This window comes from Helobdella robusta (assembly GCF_000326865.2).
Source record: "Helobdella robusta unplaced genomic scaffold HELROscaffold_19, whole genome shotgun sequence".
In the NCBI taxonomy this organism is placed as follows: Eukaryota; Metazoa; Annelida; class Clitellata; order Rhynchobdellida; family Glossiphoniidae; genus Helobdella; species Helobdella robusta.
In genome coordinates this window covers 976,454-990,550 of record NW_008704034.1, presented here as the reverse complement: position 1 = coordinate 990,550, position 14,097 = coordinate 976,454, and the positions used below count along the sequence as shown (strand labels likewise).

The 14,097-nt window shown below is 34.6% G+C and overlaps 1 protein-coding gene across 1 annotated transcript; it reads left to right on the top strand.

Annotated features, from left to right (window-relative positions):
- Positions 1 to 332: 332 nt before the first annotated feature.
- Positions 333 to 8,813, top strand: HELRODRAFT_156792 (hypothetical protein; the record flags this gene model as incomplete). Its single annotated transcript, XM_009016684.1, has 2 exons — positions 333 to 669; positions 8,779 to 8,813. The coding sequence occupies 2 exons, from the start codon at positions 333 to 335 to the stop codon at positions 8,811 to 8,813; spliced, it is 372 nt and encodes a 123-aa protein (XP_009014932.1).
- Positions 8,814 to 14,097: the final 5,284 nt, after the last annotated feature.

Here is a 14,097-nt window from a genome sequence, read left to right as displayed (position 1 = left end):
TAAGCGAAATAGTATTTGTTTTTATTCACACTGATATATTGGTGTAAATAGTATTTGTTTTTTATTATTTTATAATAGCGAAATAGTATTTATTTTTATTCACACTGGTCAAAAGCAAAATGAATTTCATTTAAAAAATTTTTTTAAATTCTACTTTTTACTTCACCATTATGTCCGTCACATATTTAGTAAAACAATTTTTAAATAACTGATCAAATTGCCTATGAAACGTTAAACAGAGTAACTTATTTTTAAATGAATCTCAACGATCGATTCAATTTGCCAACGCAACACAACAGGACAGAGCAGAACAGAGCAGACGCAGCAGAAGAATGCCTCGACCAGGCCGCAACACGTACAGCGACCAGAAACCCCCCTACTCCTATATCGCCCTCACTGCCATGGCCATTCAGAGCAGTAGGGACAAGATCATGACCCTCAGTGAAATCTACCAATTCATCATGGACAGGTTTCCTTACTACAGAGAAAACACTCAGCGCTGGCAGAACAGCCTCAGACACAATCTCAGCTTCAACGACTGCTTCGTGAAACTGCCCAGGAGACCCGACCGACCTGGAAAGGGAAGCTACTGGACGTTGCATCCGCAGTGTGGGGACATGTTTGAGAACGGAAGTTTTCTCAGGAGGAGGAAAAGGTTCAAGGAACATCGTTTTCTTCGCAACATATTTCAACAGCATCAACAACAACAACAGAAACAACAACAGCAGCAACAACATCAACATCAACATGCCCTGTACAAAGATTTTCATTTCAACGCAACAAAAAGTTTGATGTCTTTAAAGAACCCGTTCTTTTCCGCTCCATCTTCTACACATCATTCCTTCATGAGAACTCCCAAAATGAACCACATTGATGGTGACGTCAATCGCATTTTGGCAACGAGGAAATCACTTCCGCTTCCTTCGGCCGTGACCTCTTTTCACTCCAGCATGGTTCCACCCTCACAACCATTTCCTCCATTTTTTCCTCCAGAGCAAGCAGTTCTACTGCACCAACATCTGCAACATCAACAAGCCAAAATGAAACATCTTCTTCCCTCTCTTCCACCACCACCACCGCTGCTACCACCTCCACCTCAACTGCAGTTTATGCCTCCAATGTTGAATCATCCACTTTCTCGTTCCCTTTCTCCTGATAAACCCTCACTTTTGTTGCTATCTCCCAGAATGGATCATGACTGCCACGACGATGATCAGATAACGAGGATGGACAACAGTCAAATCAAGTGCGAAGATTGCAGCGACTCAAGCAACCTCAGCTACTGTCGCAGTAGTGAAAGTAGCTGCAGCGTCGGAGGTGAAGATGGCAGGTGTAGTAGCAGTATCAGCTGCCGAAGCAACAATTGTCACAGCGATGATGAAGATGACGACGATGATGACGTTCATACGCCTGTTAAAAAACGGTTGCTGTCTTTGACAACGCCATCACCAACCCGAACAGAAAAAATGCAGCATTTACATGCAACGAAGAATACAACAGCTCCAACAGTCATCACAACAGCCTCGACAAAAAATAACGCAGCGTTGTCAGCGGTTCCTGCAAATACGTCCACCACAGCAACACTCTCTGGCAAGTGCTCGTTCACAATTGAAAATTTGATCGCAACTCACAAAAGCTCTACCAAAGCCGATGAAAAAACTGTAAGCAACATTGTAGACGAGAAAATGGATAACAGTCTAGTCAACAACAACAACAACAACATTAAAGACAACAACGTCAACAATCACAGCAAGACCCACAAAATAAGTAACGTTATGCATGCTAACAATAAAAACCTCAACAATTTGAATAATAATTATGAAAGTCTCGGCTGTGGGGCAACGATCCAAAACAACAATAACAACAACGAACAAGCCATTTCTAACAATAAAAAAACTGATTACAGCAAAAACAGTATTGTTGGCAACAACACTAACAACGTTAACAACAACAACAACTCTAACAACAACCAAAATAGCAATGTTATTAGTAGCAGCTGCACCAACAACAAGGGCAACATGGTAAGCACAAATTTCATGAATCGTCTAATGACTCCATCAGCCAACGAACTTGTATCTCTGGCATTCAGACACCAGCAGCAGCAACTTCAACAACATCTGCAACAGCAGCAACAACATTTTATAAGCCACATTCAGCAACAACATTACAACAGATTCAACAGAGATTTTGAGCACTGGCGCAACCACCAGAGCTTGCCTCATCAACTCAATCATCATCACCAACACAAACATTTTTACGCTCATCAACAACAACATCAACAACAACAACATCAGCAACATCAACAACAACAACATCAGCAACATCAGCAACAACATCACGAACATGTTGCTAAAAGTTATAACGCGTCTAAGCAACAATGTAAGAGCAACAAAATTCCAGCATTCAGCAAACTGTCACCTCCTCCTCCTCCACTAATGAATAAATTAAAATACGTCAACAATAAAAACATTGCTAGCAACAACAACAACGTAAATAACCACAGTGTTATTCATATTAACAACAATAACATCAGTAGCAACAACAACAACATTAATATCAACAACGCCGTTAAAAGCCTCAAGAACAAAACCAGCGATAACGAGAACAATTCAAGTTATTTCATCAACAATGACATTGTCTCTGAAAACAAAAACAACAATAGCAACAATAACAATAATAATAATAGCAATAACAAAAATAATGACGTCGACGACAGCTTCAGCAGCAGCAACAAAAACAACAACAACAAAAACAGCGTTGTACCTGGCATCGTTTCAAAAACATCTCCCAAACTAATCAACCATAAATCTCCGCCAGCAACTCCACCATCACCATTTCTACAGACATCATCGTTGTCGTCGTCACATCTAGCACCACCGCTACAATCATCATCATCAGTGCTGCTATCCCCTTCTCCATCAACACTTCCCATGAAACCTCCCACGCACACGTCGGCTGACCTTCCAGACCTCCTCAAGGCCATCAACAAAAAGAAGGAACCTTTCTACCTGGCCGGAGTTGTTACCGATGACGTCACAGATCATTCGGTGACGTCACGCACACAACAACAACAACAACAACATAATCATCAACAGCATCCAGAGCAAAGTAATCACCAACAACAAAAACAACAACAGCCATCACTTACCCATCTTCACCATAATCATCATCATCTTCATCCACAACAACAGCAACAACACAAAGGCATATTTCAAAATCTGGACATGAATCCAGCACGGATAATGGTCGATTCGACGAGATGAAAGAGACAAACAACTCCACAGCATTATTCTCCATCAATACTCTCCTTACATTAAGCGTATTAACATTATTACTCCTAATGCTATTTACAGTCTTACTACGACAATTTTTCCACTGTCAAATTACCACCAACTGTTTAATTAACCCTACCGCTCGCCTCAACATCTTTACAGCTAACCACCAACTACTCATTCATTACAATCATGGCAAAAATTTCCAATTCCTCATCCAACGAAATCTTTAATATGAATTATAATGTTTGCACATCTATTTTGCAGCGATAGATGTAGATAAGTTAGTGTAACGGATAGAGGCGCCTAGTTCTACCCTTTTTATGCAAGGTGTGGACTGCAATGATACTGCAGTATGCAGTAAGATAAAAGTAGTCAATATTATTATTATTATATGATTAGTATTTTTATATTTATTCTATAAACTTCTCTTAAGCGCCAACATGTAAGTTAATGAACTGAATCACCACAATGAAAACGCAAATAGGAATTTCTGCAATCTTTGTTGAAAAGCGCTGACAAACATCACAATTATAGAAATATAACAAATTTATTTTTATGATAAATAAGGCCAGTAACCTCGTTAAAATCGTTATCACAAAAATATTTGCCGGTACTAACTCTACTGTTAACAATGCTAATATTCCAGCCGGACTACTTTTACTGCTGCTACTACTTTTGAATTAATACTACTACTATTGAAAAGTAAAAAATAATTCAAACACATGCCAACTGCACTACAAGCCAGGCAGTTGATTGCGGCAAATAATCTGATTCATTACTTACAATTTGTTAGTCTCTTTGAGAACAAAAAAGAAATACCGATTTCAATTCCAGCTGTGGTCCGACGTTCTCATCATCATCATCGTCCTCGCCATCATCACCATCATCATCACCATCATCGGATTCCTTGTTTGTCTTCACCATTTTATCATCACCTCTGCAATCATCGTTTTCGCCATCATCATTTCCATTTTTTTCCCTCTCATTTTCTTCCTTTCATCATCATTTTTCTTCAAATCATCGTCGTCGTCATCATCGCCACTTCATCAACTTCACTCACAATTTGATCATTTTAAATACCTGATTGTCATGATTGTTCATCATATAATGATTGCATAAGATGATAATACTCATAGAACAGCAACAAAACAACAACCAACATATACAACAACAACAATCAACAACACCTAAAACTAAATTTTTTTACGAATTCTTGTTATATATTTTTTATTAAACGCTATACAAATTCATGACATTAATTCTTGATAAATTAGTTTTTTCTTTTTGTTATAATATAATATTTTATGTAAATAAATAAATATCATAGTTGATGTTGTTGCTCTAGTTATCACTTAACTTATATTTCGTACACTTGTATCTATATTGTATTTTACACTCACTCACACACACACACACGCGCACACATACGCACACACACACGCACACACACACATATATATAAATTTATTATTTATTGAATTTTCGTATATCCAAATAACTATTTAAACATGCTAATGTGAATATTATGTAAAAAGCACAAATTGTTACAGCTACATTGCTTTATATGTTTGTTATATAAAATAAACACGCACAGATTTACACATACACACACACATACACACACACACATAAATGTATAATTTTGTTGTTTTAAGATTTTTTTTAAAGAAATTGATGAATTGTACAAAAAATAGCAAAGAATGATGATGAACATTAAGAAATGATATGTTTAGGTAAATATTATATGCTTTAGGTTGATTGAATGATTGATTAAATGGTTGGTTAGTTGATTGATTGATTGATTAAAAGAACAAATAATTGGTTGGTTAGTTGGTTGGATGTTGGACGTTTGGTATGTTGGTTGATTGGTTGGTTGGTTTGTTGATTGGTTATAAAGTGTACTGTCTGTAAAGTGATTGAATGTCGATTTTGACTGGCTGGTTGTTAACTGTTACCTTCTCCACATCCCAAATGATTTGAAGCAATAAAAAGTAATTTTTAAACATTGGAATTTTTTCATTTGTTTCAATTCTTACATAAAAGAAGCCAAAAAAATGTAATATTAAAAATCTAAAAATCAGAAAAATAGACCAAATATGTACACAGATACTCCTCAGGTATATGCATAGAGAGAAAGTAAAAAAAAAACGAGAAGAGGAGAGAAGATAATTGATAAATTTTATCAAATTTTTAACGCTAGATAATTTGCGTTTTTAGCTATTAACTCTACTCTAAGATGGAGCTCATTTTCCTGCTCAGTTGTTACGTCTCTCTCTTTTTCTCTCTCTTTCTCTTTTTCTCTTTCTCTCTCTTTCTCTCTCTTTCTCTCTCTCTCTCTCTCTCTCTCTCTCTCTCTCTATATATATATATATATATATATATATATATATATATATATATATATATATATGTTGGTAATAGACCATAATTTTTACAATATTCTATAAATTCTACCGAATGTTTGGCGTTAATATGTTTCAAATTCGAAATAAGTTTATTTTGAATTTTAATAAACTAAACGTTCACCAAAAAACTTTAGTGAGAAAAATCGAAAAAACGAACTACAAACATATTAACGCCAAACATTCGGTAGAATTCATAGAATATTGTAAAATATATATATATATATATATATATATATAATAACAATAATATATATAAAAATCTACAACCACAAATGATTTTAAACTGTTGCCGGCAAAACAATTCAACATCAGTAAACAACACAGCGTGTGAATTAGTTTTTATAACAGTATTCAGATAAATTGAGAGTTTGTGCACTGCAAAAAGTAGCTATAAAGGTCAGCATTAACCAATCACACATATATTATCTCAATAAATTATTTACATACACAGCAAACAAACGAATGAACAATTCAAGAGAATGAAGAATTCAAACGAATGAACCAACAAACAAATGAACCAACAAACGAATGAACCAGCAAACGAATAAACGAACAAACAAACAAACAAACATAGAGTCACAGGTAAATAAAACTGTTTGCATATCAGAGAGTGCGGAATAATGTATTTATAATTCATGTGTATATGTTTCAAGTCATCAATTCGTTTGCAGCATCGCATTCACGCGTCAGCACGTTTTCCTCATAATTCTGTTTATTTATTTGGTTAGTAAATTAAAATTTAATTAATTCCTATTAACATTTAACTAGTAAACAATAGCACAGGTGTTTTTGAAAAAAAAAATAAACATATTATTTGATAGTTAGGTATTTAAAACGTATTTTCCGTCACATCCATTCTTATTGCGTTAACTCGACATAAAGAACATAAACCATTAAAATGTATATTAACTTCAATAGCTACGACGCTTTTATGACATTAAACAATGACATCACGTTGACCGATCTTATGAAAAATGATCCATGAGACATTTTTAAAAACCTAAAATAAAAAATTACATTTAGTTCCTTTTGATTTCTATAACAAACCTTCAAATTTTATCACACAAATTTTGTTGGTGACGGCAATTTCCAAAAATCGCCTTTTTTCACAGATCCAAAAATTGTTTAGTAGGGGGAGCAAGGGCTTGAGGAATGTGTGACGTCATTTATCGTTTCTTGGTGATGGGGTTTTTCCCGGTTTGGGTGATTATTTTAACGGGCATAGTTTGTGGGGAGAAAAAATATTCAGAAGAATATTTCAAAGATCTCTAAAAAATTTTAAAATTTTGGTTATATTTTTTATTTGGTAGTAGCAATACCAGGAACCCATTTCCTGTATCACACCTGTGTATTTTCAACTGACAAAACCACCACCACCACATCCAACTGGTCTAATTTCCGTTACAGAGATATTTTGAGTAAATTTTTAAAACTAGCAGCTAGCACAACGTCATCCTGTGTTAGACTAACATTTCGACATCAACAACTCAACAAGAAACAATACACAAACAACATCAACATCGCAACATCAACATCATTACATCAACGTTACAACAACATCGTGATCAATACAACAACATCGATCCTACCCACAACGACAAAAATCATCATAATTAAAAATACCAACCATAACGAAAAAACATTTATTTCTCGGGTCTAAAACTATATAAAAAAAGTGTTCCTCCTTACTCCAAAAAGATTTTCAGCCAAAAACATAACAACAACAAAATAAATAACCACAAAATAACTAGACCATGAACTGTTTATTTGCTATCAACGTTAGCAGCAACAATTTTAAAAACTTCGACAACAAAACATTATAATTAACAACAACATTATAAAAGTCATCAACAACAACAACATTATCAAAGTCGTCAACAACAACAACATTAACAATATCATCAACAACGCAGCATGTTATAGTTAAAAACATCACCAACAACAAAAACAACAACAATTGCAACAAAAACACCAGCGAAAAATACAACAACAACAAAATATCAACAACAACAACAACAGCAACAACATTAACAACAGCATAAGGCGCATTCATAAAATATGCAACAATGTAGATTCGTTCGTTGAGCTTTTGAAACAGCGTTTCGAGTGTGTATATTTCTTAACAAGTGTTCTTTGCTTGTTTTCAATATCAAACGCCTGAGGTACCCTACCACTACTACAACAACAACTACTACTACTACTACTACTACTACTACTACTACTGCTGCTGCTGCTGCTGCTACTACTACTATACTACTACTACTGATACTACTACTACTACTACTACTAGCAGTGTTACCATTAATGTTAATGTTGATGATAAAAAATGATAACATTGTCATCAAAAACATATAGAGGCACTCCAAAAAATAAAAATCAACACCGAAAAAAGTATCGCAACACACACATAAGCGTAAAACAATACAGTTACACACACACACACACCTACACGTACACACACATCTCAAACACGCACACTTCACATATAAGCAACGCACGCCTAAGCATTTTGCGCGTTCTCAATACCAACACATTCGTTAAAGCGCTCATTCGCGTTGATTGTTTTTGACGGAGTTACATACGTGCAAGTGCTAGGATAGGAAATAATAAATATTTATAGATGCACAAATCCCTCTACTCTATCTGAATAAACACGATCTCGCTGCTGCTGCTACCTTCCACTTCCATGCATTCCATCTTGCACTTTGTTTCCTCTTCTGCTCTGTTCTGCTCTGTTGTTCGGTCTGTCTGTCTGTTTGTCTGCCTGCCTGTTTGTTAACCGCTTTGCTTTTTACGCAAGTGCCCGTGATTTATGCTGTGTTTGTTTGTTTGTTTTTGAATGTATGATTTGAGCATTTGATTTCATCATCGTTGTTGTACGGTTACAATTGTTTCTTAATATACAATCTTCCTGTCGTAAGCCGAATGCATAAGAACTAAAAACCTGCTAAACAAATTCACAATCTATTATTTCTTATTTTATTAAAACTTGGTGAATGCATAAACAGAAAAAAAGAAGGAAAAAAAAGAGAGAAAGAAAGAAAGGAAAGAGAAGAAGTGGAAAAAAGAGAAAGAAAGCGCTATTTATATATATACAGATGTGAGCAAACACCAAACATATATGTCTTCATAATATGCGGGATTGTTTACATGTTAGTATTCCTGTGGAGCACAGATGTACGTTAATCCAGGCTGATGTTGTTGCTGCTGTTGTTGTTTGCTTGTATGTCATGTTGTTGTTGGTGTTGTTGCTTGTATGTCATGTTGTTGTTGGTGTTGTTGCTTGTATGTCATGTTGTTGTTGGTGTTGTTGCTTGTATGTCATGTTCTTGTTGATGTTGTTGCTTGTATGTCATGCTGTTGTTTGTATTTTTGTTAATCTTGCTATTATGTTTTTGTTTTGTCCTGCCAGACTGGTGCAATTGGTAGTTTGGTTGGTTTAATTTTTACCGTTACCGCGGTTGTATTTGTTGCAATCTTGCATTTTTGCGTGTGTGTTAACGTTTTCAGTTTTGAAAAGCACAAGTTATTACATGTGTAAGTGTAAACAAACCAACTAATAAATAAACAAACACAACGACCAACAACAAAACAACAACAACAGCGAGCCGTTTCACAAACAACCAATCAGAAATGGTTGCATGTGTCATGTGACAATATGCGCCTGCATCATTTGTCTTTGTTTATTTCGCATCTTTGTTTTGTTATCGCCATTCTATGTTTATTACGGAAGTGAAGTGGCAATTGGGGATGTTGCTGTAACGGAAGTGGTGCTGTGATAGTAGTAGTAGTAGTAGTAGTAGTAGTAGTAGTAGTAGTAGTAGTAGTAGTAGTAGTAGTAGCTTTGGTAGTAGTAGTAGTTTTAGTAGTAGTAATAGTAGTAGTAATAGAAATGGTAGTAATAGCATTGAAAGTCGTAATAGTATCAGTGTAGTAACAGCAAAATAGTAGTGGTAGTTTTAGTTGTAATAGTATTAGTAGTAGAGATAGTTATTGTTGCTTATATTGTTGTGAAAGAAACAGTTGTAGTAGTAGCGATGGTGGGGCTACTAGAAGAAGCGAGAAATTTGAAAATATCAATGTAAATATATTAAAAAAATAAAAACATCCACTTTTCACACTGAATCTGATAAAACTTAATAACCTAGAAAGTATAATAAATTATTTTTATTTTTTTAAATGCAGTAAGAACAAAAATGTTGCAAACAGATGCAAAATAATTAAAATTGATGGAACGGCGTGTAGAAACTGCTGCAGTGGTAGCGTTCAGAGCGTGCGGCGATGAACGACTGTCGCTTTGTTGATCCAGCGACTCCTGCTGCTATTGATCGCATGTGATATTCTTTATTGACAGAAACAAAATGAGTTTTGCGTTTCTATTCGGCGTACAATTTCGCACCTTCTCAATACAATAGCTATCAATCGCTCTGCGTGTGCGCTCGTGTTTGTGTGTGCGTGCGTGCGTGTGTGTGTGTGTGTGTGTGTGTGTGTGTGTGTGCGAACTCTTTCGTTTGCGTCTGTGTAAACTATTGCGTGTATGTGTGGATGTGTTTTATGTGAATTATGCTATTGCATGTTCGTGCGATTGTGCGTCTCAGCGAATTATTTAATATATATATATATATATATTTGTGTTTGCTTTTGTATTTGTATCGATGCCTCGTCACAAGTTCTTATCTGTACGTTTGATGAAAAGTTTGTGTAACTATCATTGTTGATAGTTGGAGCAAGTTGTTATGCGCATTAAGTGCAAATTGATATTGTGTGTGTTTGTGTTTGTGTGTGTATGTGTGTGCGTTTGTGTGTGTGTGTGTGTGTAAGCATATATGTAGCATGTAATATTTTGTGTATATGTGTCTGTCTATATTCTGTGGGCGCGTGTACGTTCGTAGTGGTGGTGATGATATCTGAATGATATCAATGATATCATTGTTTAATATTTCTTCTGAATATCTTCGATGATGTCATTCTTGCTTTAATGAAGTAATGAAGGAGACATGTACATCACGTTTGTTTCATTTGATCTGTCTGTATGTATATCTGTGCGCGTGTGTGTGCGTGTGTGAATATTTTGTTTTGCCCAAGCACACCCAACACACATGTGTACGTGCACATTTTTCCACCTGTGTAGATACACATTTCTTATCTGTTACAGATTAACATGTCAAATTAATGCCTACCAATAAAATGTTAACAAATTATTCAATTAAAATAAATACTGACATACAATACAAAGTCAGCGTTGCTTCAGCGACGACGACAAATTGTTGTTGCTCTCAATATAAGTTTGATCCCACGCTATGCACGTTTGCACGGGACATGTGTTGTTTATGTTTACATGGGAATCAACAATTTCAAACCAAACAACAACTACAACACATTTGACATGGCAGACTAGATAAAAACTTTAATTTAAAATATGATTGCAAGTGTTGAACTAACACTCTACTCCTTATTGGTTCATTCATATCATCAGATTGATTGTTGTATCTGGATCGCTAGTTATATTACTACGTCGGGTACACTTTTTTCAATAAGAAATTTTCCAACATTTTCACATTTCGAATTGATACCGAAAGAATTGAATAAATTTACCACAACGGCAACAACATACTTAATGTCACACATTTGTTGTATGTTGTAATGTTATTAATTCGTCTACCAAACCAACACATAAACAAACAAACAAACACGTTTGTTATAGGCTTGTTACGTTCATAAATTTGTTTATCTTGATTAACTGAGACATTTGTTACATCGGAATGTTTGAAAAAATAAATAAATCCGTGGGAGATGCACGTGCAATAATAAAAATTAATGCGGTGCAACAATCGAAGACATCTCATTTCACACAACAGCAACATTTTACACACCAACAACAACACAACAACAACGACGTCAAAACAACGACACATCTCTTGGCAAGGTTTTAATCTTAATCTCATGACACGTACCTATGTGTGTATGTTAATTAATTTTATTATTTTTTATAGGGCGACCAAGATATAATGAAATAATATATTAATCAATCTTATTATGTTAGCCGATTGCATAATCATCAATACCATTATTTTATTATCATTAATAGTAGTAGTAGTAGTAGTAGTAATGGTGGTGGTGGTGGTGGTGGTGAACGTAGTAGTTGTAATAGCGGCAGTAGCAATAGTAGTAGTAGCAGCAGCAGCAGTAGTAGTAGTAAAAATGATTGCGACAAATAATAACAATAGTGATAGTTGTGGTAGGAGCACTAGCATAAATACTAGCTGTAGTAGTAGTAATGGTGATAGTAGTAGTAGTAGTAGTAGTAGTAGTAGTCGTAGTAGTCGTCCTAGTAGTGGTAGTGGTAGTAGTAATAGTAGTAGTAGTAGTAGTAGTAGTAGTAGTAGTAGTATTAGTTGTTGTTGTTGTAGTAAAAGTAGTAGTAGTAGTACCATTATTTATATAATTATATATTCAGCAACAACTACACGAACGTTGTTGCTTCGCTTCTAAATAACAACAGCAACAATTTAATAATTTTCAGGTGTTAGATCTTTTGTTAGGCAAGTTAACGAGTAAATAATTATTATTTCGTGTATGTGCGAATAACTGAAGAGGCTAACAATGGGATGAAGGAAAGATTGAAAGAATGTACGAAAGAAAAGAAATAATAAAGAATTACATAAATAAGCAAATAAATAATACATAAATAAGTGTGTGTGCGTGAGTATGTGTTTGTTTGTTTGTGTGTGTGTGTGTTGTGTTTGTGTGTTGTGTGTGTGTGTGTGTCAAAATTTAAAACAAAAAAATTAATCAAACTTTTACAGAAAAATCAAAAAACCCTCAAAAAATCATTAAAAAATTGTCTAAACTAACATTGACAAAGACACACGAGGTTGTATTGATAAAAACATTGCAACAATTATTATCATCGCTTCCAATCAATTGAAAAATGATTTTTATGATATATAACACTTTAATCCACATTTAAACAAATTTAGACACCGATAAACTTGTATGATCCTCAATAGTATGAAAAGATTATGTTTTACACTCATTGACTAATAGCGAAGATAATAAATATAACAAGATAACAATAATAAATTATATATAGTGGAATTAAACCATATTATTTGTATAATTACTTCTTGGGAATTAAACCCACTAAAACAAAATACCATAAATACCATAAAATTAAAAAATGGTAGGCCTTTTTGGTCTCTTAAAAAATATAAAAATTTGGTTTGTGACGTAATGTTATAATTGCTACATGGATCTGTGTTCTGTAAATATGTGTGTGTGTGTGTGGGATTGTGTGTGTGTGTGTGTGTGGGATTGTGTGTGTGTGTGTGTGTGTGTGTGGTGTGCTCTGCAACGTGTAATAAATGATATATGATGTTTATTGTGTGGTTGTCGTTAATTCGCGTTAATAATTAATGTTAGTGTTGTGTTACAATCAAAACAAACACGTTACATTTCATTGTGTTTTATTATTAATGTCTTTTTGCTGTCGCACTGAACCATTGTTGTTGTTGTTGCTGTCGTTGGTTTTGTAGTTGTTGATGCTGCTTCGTTGTTGATGTTATTGATGTTGTTTTTGTTGATGTTATTGATGCTGATGTTTAATGTCAATGATTGTGGGAAACCATTTTTTAAATACTATGCACCTCTTCATAGATTGATTCTTTCAAAGATATTGTTGTTGTTGTTGTTGTTGCAGCTGTTGTTGTTGTTGTTTGTATTTATTTGCGTATATATTTAAACAGCTTTTTACTAACGCGTAACAAACACATACACACGCGCGCGCACAAACAAACACACGAACGCACAAATAAACACACACAAATACCTATTTATTGATTCAAACTATATTTTGTTAACGTGTTTTTGAGAATTCTAACTTTCATTGTAACATACCATTAATTAGCATCCAAATAGAGTTTTTTGAATTGTCTATTATGTATTTCTGAGGTAACAACAACGACAGGAGACAAACAGCACGGGCAAATTACAAATAAACCGGAATGCACTAAAAAGACACACATGCATGCATGCATATGATTGGCGGAGATCTCCGAGCAATGGAATCCAGTTGTTGCAGCGGCAGTGTCAGGCAGCTTATCCATTTCTGATTTGATCATCAGTGAAGGTCGGAGTTTGCCCAACACAAAAACACACAACACACAACGACACATAACAACAACAACACACACAAAACAAAACGACAACGACACAACACACAACGACGACGACAACACACAACCACCACACCAACAACTCTATCGAAACAAAAACAACACTAGTACTGCAACACCATTAACAACAACAACAACACGAACTAAAGGTTAAAATCAATTGAACCAGTTGAAAACAATCTCTAAAAGTTAATTAATAAATTAATTAATTAGTTTATTAATTTATTGATTAGTTGAAATAAT